Source organism: Onychostoma macrolepis, chromosome 06, assembly GCF_012432095.1.
Source record: "Onychostoma macrolepis isolate SWU-2019 chromosome 06, ASM1243209v1, whole genome shotgun sequence".
NCBI lineage: Eukaryota > Metazoa > Chordata > Actinopteri > Cypriniformes > Cyprinidae > Onychostoma > Onychostoma macrolepis.
The window spans coordinates 8,224,084-8,236,855 of record NC_081160.1 but is presented as its reverse complement, the minus strand read 5'-3'; the positions used below and the strand labels follow the sequence as shown (position 1 = coordinate 8,236,855).

Genomic DNA, 12,772 nt, shown 5'->3' with positions numbered 1-12,772 from the left:
CTTTGTTCTAATAGGTCCTCGCAGACTGTCAATCTGATAAGGGCGGGGACAAACACACTTCGCGGCCATGTTGAAATTACACTGACAGTTACTCCTTAGGAAAATCTCTGAACTCACAAAACATTGTGAAAAATTAGTTTAAGGAGTTTTACAGAAACACAGTTTCAGTCTGACTGGCGCCCCTTGAGTGTTTCCTTCATTCCCATGAAATTCCTTGATCCAGGAGATGGATCAGGATGAAAGGCAGAGAAAATTAGAGGCCGGACGAGCAAAGGTAAGCGCTAACATTAGCAGAGTAACTTTACATTGGCTAGTAGTGAATTTGAATATTGTTTTGTTATTCTGTATGTCTGTAATTACATAAACTACCACATTTATTTAGGTGTCTTTTTCTTGCTTTTATTTGAGATGTACTTGTTTACCGGACAGCCACAGATGTCACAGTCACTCCCATTGTTCTTGGCGCACAATATCTTATTATAAAACTTGTTTGTACGAGTAAATACTCGGCCCGACTCAGTATATCAGTGTATCTGTGCATAATCTTATCATAATTCAGTGTGCTGAGTATTTTATTAATATCATGCTATAGTCATAATGGACAAAATGAGGCTTGAACTCCTTGAATTTCCTCTGAGTGTACGTCGTTCATTTGCACTGGTTCAACTGGGACGTTTGAGCTTTTTTTTAATTGTTAATATGTAGCTTTGGGTATTCGTTTGATCTGAGTTTAAATTTGGGGTAAATGTGTGTTGGCTTTGCTGCAAAAAAACTTATTTTATGCTTATGAGGTTGTCTTATGTTGCAAATAAATTTATAATAGCTGAGGGGAATCTGATACAACTCTGTCTCTAGGCAGGATCACTGCAGCTCACAGGTATCTACAGTATATATTTAGCTCAAGAGACCTTTTACGGGAACTGCACTTTATCCGCAATGAGAGGAAAACAGTGTAACAAATAAAGTGGCATCTTTTCGTTTGTTAGGTGTTTCTTTACCTTGCTCCTTTTAAAGGACAAGCGCATCAAATGATGTAAACGACACGATAATCGGCTACATTCATTAACTAAATACTTTCTCATTGTTGGAGGATGATATACAGTCCACAGAAGAAAACTGCCTGTTATTTATAAAGAGACCTGCAGGAGGCACCATACGATTGAAACATCAACATTACAAGGCTGGATTTCAGGACTCATTAAATGTAAATGTGTAGTCGTTTATACACCCCAATGTTGTTTTAATTCTATATTGTATTTATTTTATGTGGACCACACAAAAGTTTACTTTATTAAAAAGTCCTCTGTCGTCTCTTTGCCTCCGCAACATTTTGTTTTTGTCACAATCAAGCTAATAATTTCCATTTAAAAAAATTTTAATATACCGTAGTATTTGTCTATAATACATTTCTCTTATTTGAACCAAACTATTAAGTTGCTCTTGGAATTTCAACAAATCCTCATCTACATCATGCACTTGCTCTGAGTCACTGGATCCATTCTTGTCAAACCCTGAATTTCATCTTGTAACTTCAGCCAAATGAAATGCATTAGTGTTCAAGCATTTAACATTAGTTTATGGGATGTGTCTGGATTGCTGTTTGTTAGTTGTTAGGCTAATTTATCTTAAAGATTAACCTGTTCTAGAGTGGCTAGCTTGTTGCCATGGTTTTTGTTAACTGGTCAGCAATCAACTATCTGCCCATAACACAGCTTTGCTAACACCAATCGCAAATGTTCTTTTAAAGTAAATCTTCATTGTATTTATTTAATTCAGATATGCACACCATTTTAGTGACCACTGGATGCTGAATGATGTAGCCTGAATATTATATGTAAGTCGCTTTTCTAGATGCTGTTTGTGGCTTGTGATCCCCCAGGCTCTCTTCATATCAACATCTTATGTGATTTGACAGTCAGTGGGCGAAACACAAACTGATTCCCTACATGTTTATGAAAGCAGGTCAGATGTAATCCAGTGGAGTAGCCTGCTCTCGTGTGCGTTTTATTTATTTTTTTCAGGTGTATTCATACTCTGATCTGGGTTAGAGAGTTAGTCCAGAGAGCAACTTCAAGTTAGGTCATAGTATGCATGTTTGTGTGAAAGGTTTATGTGTATTCGCTCCTCCTCTTCATTTTTCCCTCTTCATTTGGTTTTTAATGGGTTCTGCAGAGCACATCATTTCACTTGGTGGTTTTAATGTGTTCATAGACCTGCCCAGGAATCATATGGTGTTCTGTTTGGTTGATGGATTGCTGTCATGTGACTAATTTAACAGCCTTAGGGTTATGCTGATGTTTGTTCATAGAAGCACCATTGTCATATTTGGTCCACCATTTGAGCTTGCTTTTAATCTGGAATAAGCTTCTTAAGGCAGCTGTGAGAAACCATCTCTTGCAGAATTGTGCGTGTTTCAAGCCTCACCACATTTCCATGCTTGACAATCAGGGATTCTCCAAAAAAGGAAGAGGATGATGATGATGATTTTTAGAAGATGAAGAGCCCATCGTTTTGGATATCAGCTTTTTAAACCGGTTTTTCTTGCCGTTGTTTTACATTATGGACTAAACCAACCCTTGAGATGAAGATGAATTTGCCTTATTTTGTTTGGTCTGTTCATGAAATGTCAGTTGTGCAGGAGATGTATCTGTTTGACTGTTGATATGGCTTATGTTTAAAGCCCAGCACAATGCTGATTCTGTCTACCTGCTATCTCATCCTGATGTACGTTTCCCTCTACCTGTCTCTCAACCTCTGGCGCAGCTTGCTTACTTTAGACAGCGCCGGGCAAAAAGCGAAAGTTCGAGCACGCAGAAAAAGACGCCGAAGAGGAAGGGCCAGACTGTCCAAACGAATGAACTTTCAGTGCAAGAGCGTCACCTAGAGGAATCGCAGACAGATGATTGTCATGGAGAGATCAACAAGGAAACCTCAGAGGTGTGCTTTTAATTTTAAAGGGGCTATATGTTAGAATTTTTATATCTTAAGCACTTTTTTTTTTTTTTTTTTTTTTTTGGTCAATGTGGGAACAGCTTGTTACGATTTCCTGGGTTGTTTATGAAAGCCTGTACATTGATTTTTATTTCAAGGAGTCTGGACATTTTTGCCAAGAAAATCAAAAAGATGTGGAGTTTACATGTGTGTCTGAGAGCCTCATGTATCGAATGCTTATACAATGTTTAGATTAATGCTAAAATAGCTATTCTTTACTGCAATGTCAATATATCATGCAAAGAAAAGGGATTAATTCAAACTATAGTCTCATAGCTAGATCTATATAGTCTGTAGTCTCAAGTATACTTTATGATAAAACTATCACAACAGGTGTAATTTTAATTACCTCATCTATCGACATGATGCCGGTGAATTGAGCTTGTGTAAACCTATCCACATCCCTATGATCAGATGCTTTCTTAACCACTGTTTTCTCACTGCTATCATTTTCATTGTTTACTTTGAGGAAAGAGCACAGTACATATTTACATATTAATCTAAGTGTCGCTCTTATCAGTGGGGATGGTATCTGGATGTTCATTAACAGTATATTTCGACTTATTTAGAAAAAGTAAAATTCACTTCACCGTGAATATATCAGGCCACTGAATCGCATTCAGTTTATTGTAATTATGTGTGCACCAGTATGAGAATGAGCAAATAAGTTGCTGGTTGCAGTTTACTTAATGGCCAACAAAGGTTTCTGAATTCTGCATACAGCCCTTTTTAAGTGTTTCTTAAACTGACAAAAATGTTCCTTCGTTACAGAAGACAATTTATTTAAAGATGTAATACTAAGCGAGCAAAAAGACAATTCACTTGACTTGTATTTTAAGGCCATATCCTGAAGAATCAAATTTTAATTTGAGATAAAGAAGCTTGATTTTATAAAAAATATTTCTAAACAAAAAACATGCTATCCAGTGATGTTTATTGAAACTAAACTGCAAAAACGAGCAAAAAAACTTTTGTAATTTTCTGACACCAGTCAGATGCAACAGTCACACTAGTGATGCAATAAGGAGAAAGCAGTATAGATGCTTTTTTAGTTTTTATCAAGGATCCTGATCTCTAAAACTGTTTTATTTATAACGATTTTAGAGATGTAGAAAATGGTCATTATATACTGAAATATGACACACACATTTTTATTAGCATATTTATGATATGTCCTCTTTGAGAAGTGGGTCAGTTTATGCTTTCACTTCATGGACTTTGAGGGCTTGGGTACTTAGTTATGTGACATTTTTCTAAAGGGCATAATGTCTATAATCACTAATGTACAATATCCTTTTCCAGTCATTTGAGCCAGAATATTAATTCAGCTGAACATTGAAAAACTTCTTTACATGTTATTTAGACATTAAGCCTGCAATGTCACATGCAAATAGCATGTGCACACCAATACAGAAAATTTCAAATCTATAGCATGTATATTTGTTTCCCCACCTGAAAATAGGTCAGTTAGCATAACATGGCTAAGGGCAATGTAGTCATGGTAACTGTGGAAAATATGCATGTTTGTCTGAATGTTTAGGAATCACCACTCAGACCTGACGGCACAAACAGCAGTGTTCCAGAGGTCCATCAGTGCAGCAGAGAGGATGATGAAACTGATTCCCAGGAACAGAGGTCCTCTTCTGGCTCTCTGGCAGAGTCAGAGCTGCCTGATCAGGCAGAGGACGAACTTGCAGAAATGATTATAGTTGCACATACTGGCAAAGAACAACTGAAGGTAAACCTTTACCCTTTAAGGAACGCACAAGACAGATCTTACAATTGCAGTTATATTTTTCCATTGCTTTCATGCATGCTTAGTACATTTCTGCCCAACCATGAGATCAGAAGCAGAACAGGCACATTAGCCAAAGAAAATAACATTTATTTAGCAATATTTATATGCGTGTGTGTATATATAAATATATACATTTTGAGGTGTGTGTGTGTGTATATGTATTTATATTTATATAGTTATAGCCCCACCATCTGGCAGCAGGAAATGTGTCATTTTCAAAATGCTTTGAATTCAATATCTTATTTTTACTCGATTTGCTTCAAACTTCATCTGAATAATGTCAAAACATGGCCGATGTAAAACTGTGAAGGGATTATACATGCATATACATACAGAGCTGGGTAGATTACTTACAAATTGTAATTCGTTACTGATTACATGACACAAATTGTAGTTAGTAACGTAATCTGTTACATTTTTTAGGTATATACACGTTTTAGGTAATATAATCAGATTACTTTTAGATTACTTTTGATTTAACTCGTTTATCACATTGATTTAAATAGCATTATCTTATACCATAATGATGTAAATAATGACTAGGATTCGTAAAGGAACTGCAGGGGGGTTGTGAGTTTAATGAAAAGCTGACAATTAATTAAATTATAAAAAATTTTTAAATGAAAATAAATCATTTTAAAACAAACTCCCTTTCATTTTTTTTCAAATTATTTATTTATTTTTTTCAATTTGAATTCCCTTTTGAGGAAAGTCTCTTCACTTGGCGGCCATATTTGCAATGCCTCCAGGCAGTGGGGGAATCCAGAAATCTTAACTGCTCGCTGAACTCACAATTAAATTACATGTCAAATCAGCGACACAGATCTGAATTTAATTGCCCCATGAATGCTGTTTCTTATGCTCAAATAGCATTTTAAAAGATTATTTTTCAGGCTAGACCAGTCAATGTGCATGCGGAGTCATTTTTATTTACTTGCATGCAGTGTGATCATTAATCAATGTTCATTAATGTGTTACTTTAATTATTGAAATATTTATTTAAAAGTCTAAGGGGTACTTAAAGCAAATATATTTGGTGAATAAGGTTTAGATGACACAAAGTTTTGGAATGCCTGCATTACATGTAACTTAAGAAATAACGTGACTGTGCATTTTAATTAGTTATAATTATACATGGTTAAAAAAACCTACAGGGTAATAATTCAAATAAAAATGAATGTGTTCATCAGTAGTCTAGATGATGCAATGTTGAAACCCTTTTTAAACCTGAAATGATTTTTTTTTTTGTAAATCCAGTGTTCAAATGCTGTCGCTACCTGACTAGTGACTGATCTTTGTGTGAATGTCCACAAACTGGACTATATATGTAAGGGATAATCAACAGCTAGCTGTGCATTAAATGATTTGAATGCATGACGTGGAGGCGAAGAACCACCCGACGCGCAATGGGTGTATATATCACGAGTATTCAGACAGACCATTGCATAAACATATATATATATATGTATGTATATAATCGGTAGGCTATTTTAGAAAGGAAAATTTAAAAGATGAAAAAGGGAAATTGGGAGAATGATTTATGAATTTATTGTTATTGTGTGAATATGTAATCATGTAATCCATAAAGTAACTGTAGTCTGATTACGAGTATTTTAAAATATAACTTACTCTGATTACAACTAAATTTTTGGAATCTGATTACGTAATCCAGCTTGTGTAACAGTGTAAATTTGCTGTCCCCTCAAAATAACTCGAGACACAGCCATTAATGCCTAAACCGCTGACCACAAAAGTGAGTACACCCCTAACTGAAAATGTCCAAATCGGCCCAATTAGCCATTTTCTCTCCCCGGTGTCATGTGACTTGTTAGTGTTACAAGGTCTCAGGTGTGAATGGGGAGCAGATGTGTTAAATGTGGTGTTATCGCTCTCACTCTCTCATACTGGTCACTGGAAGTTCAACATGGCACCTCATGACAAAGAACTCTCTGAGGATCTGAAAAAAGAATTGTTGCTCTACATAAAGATGGCGTAGGCTATAAGAAGATTGCCAAGACCCTGAAACTGAGCTGCAGCACGGTGGCCAAGACCATACAGCGGTTTAACAGGGTAGGTTCCACTCAGAACAGGCCTCGCCATGGTTGACCAAAGAAGTTGAGTGCACGTGCTCAGCGCCATATCCAGAGGTTGTGTTTGGGAAATAGACATATGAGTGCTGCCAGCATTGCTGCAGAGGTTGAAGGGGTGGGGGTCAGCCTGTCAGTGCTCAGACCATACGCCGCACACTGCATCAAATTGGTCTGCATGGCTGTCGTCCCAGAAGGAAGCCTCTTATAAGGATGATGTATAAGAAAGCCCGCAAACAGTTTTCTGAAGACAAGCAGACTAAGGACATGGATTACTGGAACCATGTGCTGTGGTCTGATGAGACCAAGATAAACTTATTTGGTTCAGATGATGTCAAGCGTGTGTGGCGGCAACCAGGTGAGGAGTACAAAAACAAGTGTGTCTTGCCTCCAGTCAAGCATGGTGGTGGGAGTGTCATGGTCTGGGGCTGCATGAGTGCTGCCGGCACTGGGGAGCTACAGTTCATTGAGGGAACCATGAATGCCAACGTGATCCCCTCCCTTTGGATACTGGGCCGCAGGGCAGTATTCCAACATGATAACGACCCCAAACACACCTCCAAGACGACCACTGCCTTGCTAAAGAAGCTGAGGGTAAGGGTGATGGACTGGCCAAGCATGTCTCCAGATCTAAACCTAAACCTAATTGTGGCCACACAAAATATTGACGCTTTGGGCACAATTTGGACATTTTCACTTAGGGGTGTACTCACTTTTGTGGCCAGCGGTTTAGACATTAATGGCTGTGTGTTGAGTTATTTTGAGGGAACAGCAAATTTACACTTATACAAGCTGTACACTCGCTAATTTACATTGTAGCAAAGTGTCATTTCTTCAGTGTTGTCACATGAAAAGATATAATAAAATATTTACAAAAATGTGAGGGGTGTACTCACTTCTGTGAGATGCTATATGTGTGTGTAGATATAGATATAGATATATATATAGATATAGATATATAGGGGTGTTAATGCATACGATTAATCAAATTAACGCGTTAATATTTTTTAACACAGATTAATCGTTTGATAAGGTTTGACCCCAACTTCTTCCCGTCATCGTAGTGCGGAAGGTTATCTATCATTGTGTGATGAGGGTACAGCGAACCAGTTGCCAGGGCAGCAGTACAAGTGGGCTATTTTGAAAATACAGTCGTGGGAAAAATTACAGAGCCGTGGTTTGCGGTTTTTTTGGGCTACTTTTATAATGTACCGCGGCCGCCCAAAGTGTATATAGACAAATAAATACTAAAATAGATCCTTTTACTAATGTGTATTATACTTGAAATGTATACCTGGCAACTTAAGAACAGAGAGGTGATTGTAGCATCACAAACAACGTGAGTTTCAGCCAGAGCACATGTTAAGGCTTTTACACAGCAGAAATAAACATGACAACAGCCACTATATAAGATAAACACATGATTACGATAGATATGGTCTGTATGTGAATTTATTTATTTATTTTTAAATGTGTACGTCTGAAATGCTAATTTGTGCAGCGCTATAAATAGCATATTTTAACAACAGTAAACGACCAAATTCCACATTTGATCACAAAAAGAAGTTATTACAAACACTCGATGGTGGTTTGAAGTGAGTTCTGAGTAAAAGTGTGCTATTAATCTCATAAATTGTCTTATGAAGCATGATGCTAATGTTAGCTCTAATGCAGCTGCAGAACAGGTCCAATTCTTCTTCATAATGCATTTTGTCATAATACTTCACGTAAGGTCGCAAGAAATGTTTTGATGTATTTATTTAGAAATACTTTTGATAATAGTTGAATAGCGATGTGGCTTGGTAAATGTTTTATTGCCAGTTTAAAGGCTGATAATGGCTGAATAAAAATAAAAGAATAAGGATTATGTCTCATACCTGGTGGAAGTGTGAAAGGTTCTGTTTCCTTAAACTAGTTTGTCATGCATTTTTTTTTTTTCAACACATTTACAGGTAAATCCTAGTATTTTTAAATTTGTGATTAATCATGATTACTCGCAGTCCACGACTGATTAACACGATTAAATTTTTTAATCGATTAGCAGCACAGCACTTTTATTTATATATATATATATATATTTTCTTTTTTTTTTAACTGCAGTAATCCCAGCTGTGTGAAGACCATGTGTAACACTCTTTTCTCAGATGATGTGTTGAAATTTGAAGTGTGTGTCTGTGTGCAGCAATGTTTTTTCATGATACAGCCGTTATCCTGAAATAGAACAGAGAAAGATTCTCTCCAAACTGGGTTACATCTGTCCGTTTGAACGGATTAATTCGTGGTCATGGTTATGCACAAATCTAGAATCCTGAGGCACAGTTCTGCTTTCTGGAGCGTAGTTTACCATAATTGGTTTTCTTGAATTTTAGAGAATTCATTTTTAAAGCCTTGTGATGGTGCAGAGGGAAAGGAAGAACCAATTAAATTTCATGGATGAGGTTAAATGTGTCCTCATTCCGTGTGTTCATTCCACTCATGTATTTAAGGATTATGATTTCTTGCTCCAGGAAGCCTAGATTTTTTTTTTTTTTTAGATGTCAAAAAGTGTTTGTGCTTATTCTGTGTAATGGAACTCGTTGGCTAGAGTCCAGTTTAAAAATATTGTAGTTGTGAATGTTATTTACAGATACTTAAAGCATATTGTTGGAATTACTTAATTTCTTCACACAGCAATTACAGGCTGCAGTAGAGAAACGGAATGAGATCATATCACAGCTTAGTAAGAACCTGCAGGTGGCGCTGCAGAGCAGAGACCAGGTGCAGCTGGAGGCACAGCAGCTCACTGGTCAGATTCAAGCACTACAACAACAGCTACAGCAGGTAAAGCTCATATATATATATATATATATATATAATTATTTTTTATTTTTAAGTTTCTCAATCTTGCCTCTAGTTCTTGGCACGGATTCATTCAAACAGACCCTATTTAATTTAATGGAGTACTTTATAATGCAAATCCTCTTAATATGGACAGTCTGAAATTTCTTGCTTTCCCTAATGGCCAAATGAACAAAACCTGTTAGTTCTTAGTCCCCAATTTGCAACTAAAGTCTCAATGAATGAAATGTAATACTACTTGTAGGCTAAAGAATATCTACGTAGCAAAAGTCAAGGGTGTGTGGATCTGACCCAGGCTGTTCAGAATCAGCTGCATGTACAATTGGAGGAGTCGCAACAGGTTAGGGGACATGTCTTTTTAACAGTTAAGCTTGTCATTTGAAGCAAAATGTGCATTGATCAACGTGCATTTGTTCCATTTGTTTTATAGATGACCAAGGAGCAACAGTGCCTCTTGGCCCAAAAAGAAACTGAGATCACAGACCTGCAACAGAAATTGTGTGTCATGGAAAAATCCCTCTCTCAGCTTCAACATGCCTTTACCCAGAGAAGTGCTGATCAAAAAGATCTAAGGCTTGACGAACATGGTGGTTTAGATTTTTCCATTATGAGCCCCCTGTTCCTGGATAACGGTCCTGACTCAAACTCTGAAGCTTTAATGCAAAGCCTTAGAGCTGAGCTAGAGGGAGAACGTAAGAACAGCCAGCAAGCTCAAGAACAAGTAGAAGCATTTCAGAAGAGGGTACAGAGTCTGGAGAATGAGAAGATGCTGATGGAAGCTCATCTGGCTGCTGTTAATGAAACGCAAGCCCAGGAAGTCCAGAAATATAAAGCAGAAAAAGATGAACTTAACCAAGAAATGGCTAGACTAGATAACCTTGTGAAGGAACTTCAAAATCATCTTCACGAAGAGGAGGAGACAGGACGACATATACGTTCCAAATATGAAGCCGATATTTCCAATTATGATCTCAGGCTTCAGACTCTGGAGGAGGAAAGGGAATTGAATGTAGCCCAGCTAACCGAAGCTCATGAGGCTGCCCTTAGCCGCCTGCAGAAGGAGCACTCTGACGAGATCCGTCGCATCCAGGAGCTGCTAAACCAGGCTCAAAGTCAACATACTAATTCTCATCATAATGTTTCCAAAGACTTTGGTGCAGATGTAACCTGGAACAAAGTCTCCAAAGAGCACTACAATGAAGAGACGGCCACTGAGAATGTTGTCAGAGACAGCTATAGTTTTGACATCTCTGCAGGGGGTTTCCAGGATGTTCTTATGGAGCGTTACTTGGCCTCTGAAGGGCCTCAAGAATGCTCATTAATTGAAGGGAGTGTGGAGGAACATAGCCTGATGGAAACCTCTGGGATGTCCAGGTTTGAGCTAGATAGTGAGGTCATATTTCACACTTCAGATGTCCCTAGCAATGTCACATCTGATGGTGATAAGTCTGAGCCAGAACTGTCTGTTGTTCATGGCATTGAAGTACCCCAACCTGATGAAATGTCCTTCGCTGATGCCCAGTGGCAAAACTCAACCTCGGTCGTTGAAGAGCTGAATGAGAGCTCTGGCACTATGGACTTGGCTAAAGAGCTTCTGATCCAGCAGTGCCGAGACCTGTCAGAGCAGTTAGACGAGCGGGAACGACAGCTTGAGGTTCTTCAAGAGGAGGTTCGGCACTCTGCTGAAGAGGTTGAGGAGGCACGGGAGCGTTGGAGCAAAGCTTCGGAGGAGCTGGAGGAAGCTAAGTGGGAGTTGGAGATGGAACGTGAGAAAAGAATTCAGTATGAGGAAGTTATAAGCCAAAAAATGCACGAAGAAGACAACCTCAAGAACATACTGAGTCACATGCAGATCCAGAAACAGATGCAGCATCAGGACAATGAAAGATTAATGCCTGACAACACTGATTCCAATAAAACCTCAATCTTTTTATCTGTAGAGGAGATGTTAAAGGAACTAAGGGAGGAAAATGCCCAATTGGTGCTAAAGCTCAAATGTCAGGAGCAGCTAGTGAAGGATGTCCATGAACAGAAAGCAACTCCTGACTCTATAAATAATGAGCTTTCCTCTTTGCAAGCTCAGAGAGATGAATTTCTACTTCAGCTAGAGCAACAAAAGGAAAAACACCAAGCTACTTCAGTGCTGCTTGGTCAAAGGACCCTGCAGGTGGACCAAGCCAATAGTGAGCTTCAGCAGCTCAAAGCTGAAGTAGAGGAGAAGGTTAGACAGTTGCAGAACTTGGAGAAAGAGAAGACCGACCTTGAGTCTAAACTAATGTGCCTTAAAGAGCACCTCACCCACATGGAAGAGGAGAAAGCTACCCTTGAAAGACGTCTCCAAGCTTTGGAGGACCAAGCAAAGAGCATGGAGAAGGTTCTTGAATCAGAACTTAAGAACTTTGAGGTTTGAAACTTAATTGCTCTTTTGAAATATAGCATATTTAATGGATAGTGAGAATGAACAAAGGCATACATTTGTGTACTCTTGTTTTCAACCAAAAAAAAAAAAAAAAAGTATTTTGTATGACACAAATGTGGTCCTCCAACTAATTTGTATATGTCTCTCTAGCACCAATTTGAATCAAAGGCTGCAGAGCTCAAGGAAGTCAAGGAAGCACAAGAGAAGGCAGAAGAGGAATACATGGAGAAGGAGAGTGCCTTAATGAAAGAACTCATCATAGTCAAACAGGATCTGGAAGAAAGACAAAAGCAACATGAGGAGGAGAAGAAAATTCTGGAAGAGAAACACCAGAAAGAGGTGAGAACCAGGTTGTGACAGCGACAATGGGAGAATGTCCATTTAAAAGGATAATGAGTGAAAAAGACTCATTGAGTGAAGACAATTGAAAAGTTGTGTAATTAAGTGGTTGAAAGGAGTTGCATGAAATTGTGCATACTCTACATATCAGTTGATATCATGTTTTTCCTACCGCCAGGTTAAATACTTGAATGTACGTTTTGAGCGTGAACTTTCTGAGCAGTCTGCTCGTCTGGAAGATGAGCAGAAGAGACAGATCAGCATGATTAAACAGGTTAAACAGTTTATTAATTAACTTTA

The 12,772-nt window shown here is 38.1% G+C and overlaps 1 protein-coding gene across 6 annotated transcripts in view; it reads left to right on the top strand.

Annotated features, from left to right (window-relative positions):
* Positions 1 to 52: 52 nt before the first annotated feature.
* Positions 53 to 12,772, top strand: part of pcnt (pericentrin) — a 45,427-nt gene continuing 32,707 nt past the window's right edge. For all 6 annotated transcript variants that reach the window (XM_058778133.1, XM_058778131.1, XM_058778130.1 and 3 more), the window contains exons 1-8: positions 53 to 274; positions 2,764 to 2,937; positions 4,532 to 4,729; positions 9,547 to 9,696; positions 9,959 to 10,054; positions 10,145 to 12,118; positions 12,284 to 12,472; positions 12,651 to 12,746. In XM_058778133.1, the coding sequence (XP_058634116.1) occupies positions 227 to 274; positions 2,764 to 2,937; positions 4,532 to 4,729; positions 9,547 to 9,696; positions 9,959 to 10,054; positions 10,145 to 12,118; positions 12,284 to 12,472; positions 12,651 to 12,746 (2,925 nt within the window). In that variant the 5' untranslated portion in view covers positions 53 to 226. The remainder of the gene's footprint in view (positions 275 to 2,763; positions 2,938 to 4,531; positions 4,730 to 9,546; positions 9,697 to 9,958; positions 10,055 to 10,144; positions 12,119 to 12,283; positions 12,473 to 12,650; positions 12,747 to 12,772) is intronic.